This window comes from Echinops telfairi, unplaced genomic scaffold, assembly GCF_000313985.2.
Source record: "Echinops telfairi isolate 266 unplaced genomic scaffold, ASM31398v2 ScPeMD7_7469;HRSCAF=8507_0, whole genome shotgun sequence".
Classification (NCBI taxonomy): Eukaryota; Metazoa; Chordata; class Mammalia; order Afrosoricida; family Tenrecidae; genus Echinops; species Echinops telfairi.
Genome location: NW_022111372.1, coordinates 70296172 through 70301441, shown reverse-complemented (window position 1 = coordinate 70301441; position 5270 = coordinate 70296172). Strand labels below are relative to the sequence as shown.

The window sequence follows — 5270 nt, the reverse complement described above, 5'->3', positions numbered from 1 at the left end:
CTGCCTGCTTCCATGAAGATTCACAGCCTTGGAATGAGTGCAGGTATTTTTCCTCGAGCACACTAAAACCGGACAAGTCTTAAAGTATGCACAGTTGCAGTGTGGAATGAGAAGCCATAGCAACTGGCATTTTGATGCTGACAGAAAATCTATTGGTCTTTTTCTTTTCAAATGGGTCTTTATCCCTCCGTTGATCAAGCATTGATGATTTTGAAATGTTGGTTTGCGAAGGTATGTCAGTCATCTAAATCTTGACTTGTTCCATTAGACTGAAGCACATTGTTTTCACCACTGATTTCATCAGATGTTTGTAAGTGTTAGGAAGTGAACAACTCATGGTAGTAGATAAGTTTCTCAAATTCTGATTTTTCTGTTGCTGATATATTCACTTGTTTGTGCTTTTGGATGCTTTCAGTTTTCCTGCAAGTGATGGATTACATCCCTTCTTTTAGAAAAATGGTGTTTAGCAAAAAGTCCGCCAGTGTAGTTTGCAACTCAGATAATTGTACAAATCGCTTCTCTTTGAGATGAGATTCATACTCGTGTGTAGTAGAAATGACTTTATGCATATCATAGTATTGAAAAGACATGTTCTCAAGAGTCAAAAGCTGACAAACTTTATTTAAAACGTGTACAATGACTTTTATATTGTTTTTTTTTACTGAGTATGTTGATGGTGAAGAATACAGTGACTATTAATATAATTTATTTTGCTTTCATTTGTGCATCATGACTTTAACCATCATCGTTTATGCCCCATGATTGCAAATGTCAACACCAGGACAGAGATATTCGTATTAATATAAAAATAGTTTTTTATCTCATGGACACACTGCAAGCATCCCAGCCTACCCTCAGGGACCTCCCGGACCAATCAGAGCTGTGTGCTCGCTAACCAAGTGCTTTCTCTTTGCGACAGACTTTGAGAGCTTTGACCTCCCTGAAGAGCACCAGATTGCGAACCTCCCCTTGAATGGAGTTCCTCTCATGATGCTGGACGAGGAGCGGGAACTGGGGAAACTCTTAGACCTGGGACCCCCCTCACCTATGAAGATGCCCTCTCTGATGTGGGAGTCCAGTAAGTGAACAAGAATCCCTTCCTTCTAGAGCAGCTGTAAGCAACTTGTTCCCTACTACTTCGTTACCCTGAGAACAGAAAGATGCTCAAGCTTGGCATATAAGTAGTTTTTATCCTTTGGACTATAGGGATGAGCTTTCAGAATAATGAAAACTATTTTCCACTGGGGTTGCTTTGTACTCTCAAATACCAGGGGTAAGATTGAGTCATTCTGAAATATTTTTCTATCTTAGGTACAGCAAAATGGGGTAAATTTAATATGGAACTTCTTAGGGTATACATTGTAGGGTATACATTGAAGTATTATAAAAGTATTATAGATGTGCCTGAGATGAGAAACACAAATTCTAGCCAAGGGTAACATTAGGAACAAGATGCTGTGTAATAGCATAGAATAACAGTACTTTCGTATTATGCAGGGTTTGAGGTCATGGTTTAAACGAGGTTGTTGGGTGGTGGGGTGTGGCCATTGGGTGCAGAATGTTTACTATCTTCCTTTGCCTGGTTCTGATGGAATAACTTGTACTATTTTGTAAGTCAAGTGTATGAGACGGCTCCCGTTAGTGGCATCAAATCTGGTACATTCTGGTACTTCTAAGACTTAATTCTTGGAATTGGTTCTGGTGTAACAACCACATTCTAAAGTCTGTGTGGGTGGGAGACCAGGGAGGAATTAGAGAAAAACATCAATCTATGACTGAAAGAATGAGTTCAGCAGTTTGATACCACCAGCTGCTTCATGGGAGAGAGATGAGGCTTTTTACTCATAAAGAGTTAGTCTCAGAAACACAGGGGCAGTTTTACCTTGTTGTGTAGGGTCATTCAGCGTTGGAATCAACTCGATGACAGTGAGGTTTGTCTGAGGTGATTATGGCAGTTTCAGTGCTGGTATGGATAATGGGAGTAACAAGGATGTATAGAACTGTAAGAAGACATTCCTGTTTTACAGCTCTCTTGCAGTCTCCTTTGAGCAGTCTGCCAGTCCTGGATGTTGAATTGCCACCTCCGTGCTATGACTTCGACTTGCTATGACTCCTTGCTTGAAACTTCTTAGTACTTTATAGCTTGTATGTATTTTTTTGTATTAATAAAGTTCTTTGTTTAATATGGAGACTTCTTAATATTGTGGTGGGTCTATTTTTAAGAAAATTTTTAAAACTGAAAATTAGCCGAAGTGTTTAATCAGACAGTACTGTGATACCAAGAGATTTCTCCTGTTCATGGTAACTTATGGCCCTTACTTTGACTTCTTTTAGGAAACTGCCACTGGTTTCCCCTGAAACATATACCCCCTCAATGTGTACTTTATTGCCTTTTTGTAGCCATTAACTAGTGACAGTTATTAGAACTCTCAATTAGAAGAACCACTTCCAGCTCATTAAGAAGCTATTGCGAGACATTCTTTATTGCTGGTTCTATTGAGCTCCTAATGACTGTAATACTCAGTATTCAGTAATCAGGATGTAAAAGGCTCTTAAATCTTCTGAGAACTCAACTTTCCTGGGATCTTTAATTAGGTTCTTTGAAGATCACAAATTATCACTTACTGATAGTAAGATTTAGCTTCTACCAACTGGAAAGTGTGTTTACTCGTTTACCTTGTGCTAGAGATTAAAGAACCCTGGGGCACCGTGTGTGGTTAACGACCTGGCTGTTATATGTAAGGCTGGAGCTTTGAACCCACCAGCCGCTCCATGGGAGAAAGAAGTGGCAGTTTGTTTGGAACATTACAGCTTTGTGTCATTACTGAACATTTTAACCAAAGATGCCACTTAAGAATCCTCACCAAAAGGGGGACAAGCAGAATCGAAACTCAGATATTTTCCTAGACTCAGACTTTCTGGAGCCATGGAATGTGGATGACTTCTGAAACTATTTCTGACATAATCTTTAAGCCATAAACAAAATACCCCTTAAACTCTTCTTAAAACTGAATAATTAAGAGGAGCCAGTCAGGGTTCAGGGTAGCAACGATGAAACATACAACTTTCCTCTAGTTCCTAATTGTCATCCCCCCTCCCTCCAATCATGATCCCAATTCTATCTTACAAATCTGGCTAGACCAGAGGATGTACACTGGTACAGATAGGAACTGGAAACAGAAATCCAGGACAATGATCCCTTCAGGACCAGTGGTGAGAGTGACGATACCGGGAGGGTGGGGTAGAGAGGGGGAACCGATTATAAGGATCTACATATAATCTCCATGGGGGAAGGACAAGAGAAAAGTGGGTGAAGGGAGACGTTGGACAGTGTAAGACATGACAAAATAATAATTTATAAATTATCAAGGGTTCATGAGGGAGGGGTGAGCAGGGAGGGAGGGGAAAATGAGGAGCTGATGCCAAGGGCTTATGTGGAGAGCAAATGTTTTGAGAATGATGAGGGTAACAAATGTACAAATGTGCTTTATACAATTGATGTATGTATGGATTATGATGAGTTGTATTAGCCCCCAATAAAATGATTAGAAAACTGAATAATTGATTAAATAGGAAAAACAGGCCTGTCTTGAGCATTATGTTTTAAGAACTAGACAGGATCAAATTAACAACAACTTGTAAGATTAGGTAGTAATGTTAGAGAAGGCACTGGGAGCCCTGCTTGTGATGTGGTTATGGGTAGGAAACTAACACTGAAGGAAATATGATGCGGACTACCGTATATACTCGAGTATAAGCTGACCCAAATATCAACCGAGGTAATTTTACCACAAAAACTGCATTAAAAATGTGCTGAAAAAATTGGCTTATACACAAGTATATACGGTATATGCCCTAACTTAGCGAGAATCTGGAAAGCTGGTATTCCACAGTAGGAAAGCCTCCACTATGGTAAGTTAGAGGTAAAGTCCCAATACATTATCCTGCTTTAAATATTCCCACAGATTCTCCCCTTAACAGCTCTGCTGCCTTAAAGTGAGCACATGATTGATTCTGTCTCCCTATAGAAGTGGACATCCTTTTCTCTCTTCCAGCTGCGTCACCCAGCCCCCCTCATACCTTCCCCCAATGTGCAGGTATTAGTTTTCCTCACTTGTGAGCTCAGGGACCTAATGTTGATACCTCGTGATGCACGTAACTACTGAATTTGCATGTCTTATGCTACTTAAAAATGTCCCAAGATAGTAAAGGTTCTCTCTCACTTCTCCCAGGTCCGTGTGGTCCATTAAGAGAGCTGAGGTGAGCATGATAACATAAAATGTGCCTGATGCCTTTCTTTTGCCGTCTCTCCCATCTTATCCTCTGTGACTTTACTATGATCTTTATTATCGCCATGCGTTTGCACTTGCTGGCCTCTCGGTTGTGGGAGACTGGTTTCCTCTGACAGTTACGCATTCTAACCACAAGGCCACCAGCTCTCCATGGGAGAAAGATAGGGCTTTCTACTCCGGGAAAGAGTTGGTCTTGGAAGCCCTCAGAGGTCACTGAGTGGAAGTCGACTCCATGACAGAGTATAGGTAGCACTGTCGATTTGTTAATGGAGGAACAGCTCTGAAAAGGTGGGGTGAGAGTAACTGGACAACTGGAAGGATATAATCACTGTTAATTATACAAGGGCAAGTGAAATTGGTGTATGTTTTACTATGTGTATATTCAACAAAATAAAGTTTAAAGAAAAAGAACAGTACAGTCTTGGAAACCATTTGGGGAAGTTTCCCTCTGCCCTCTATAGCCCTCATGAGTTGGAATTGGCTGCAGGCTTGTTTTCTGCGTTTGGACACTGAACTATTTGAGCACTAGTATTTTGAATGTTTAAGAGCCTCAGAGTTCATTGATTTACTAAGTTTTTTTAACTAGAAAATGGTAGAGCTGGTATTTTGGTTCCAAATCAGAGACGCGAATCAAAAACATGAAAGATGACAGGGTTGTCCATAGACTTTTTCTTTGGTGGCTAACTTTTAAAAGCTGGGTTGTTGCCATTTAAAACCATAAAGTGTCACTTATCTTCAGATCTGCAGCTCTGATGGGAAAGCAGATAGGCTCTTGTTTCCAGCGCTTGCTGTACTTGATGGTGTGGCTGTTTTCTCACAGAGCTTTTTAAAAAAATTTTATTTTATTGGAGGCTCTTACTGATCTTATAACAATCCATCATTCAATTGTATTAAGCATACTTGTACATATGTTGCCATCAACATTTCCAAAATACTTTCTTCCTACTTGAGCCCTTAGTATCAGCTCCCCTTTTTACT

At 40.2% G+C, this 5270-nt stretch overlaps 1 protein-coding gene across 2 annotated transcripts in view; it reads left to right on the top strand.

Moving 5' to 3' along the window:
* Nucleotides 1-2189, top strand: part of PTTG1 (PTTG1 regulator of sister chromatid separation, securin) — a 16933-nt gene extending 14744 nt beyond the window's left edge. For both annotated transcript variants that reach the window (XM_004697117.2, XM_045284506.1), the window contains exons 5-6: nt 920-1078; nt 2028-2189. In XM_004697117.2, coding sequence (XP_004697174.1) covers nt 920-1078; nt 2028-2110 — 242 coding nt within the window. In that variant the 3' untranslated portion in view covers nt 2111-2189. The remainder of the gene's footprint in view (nt 1-919; nt 1079-2027) is intronic.
* Nucleotides 2190-5270: the final 3081 nt, after the last annotated feature.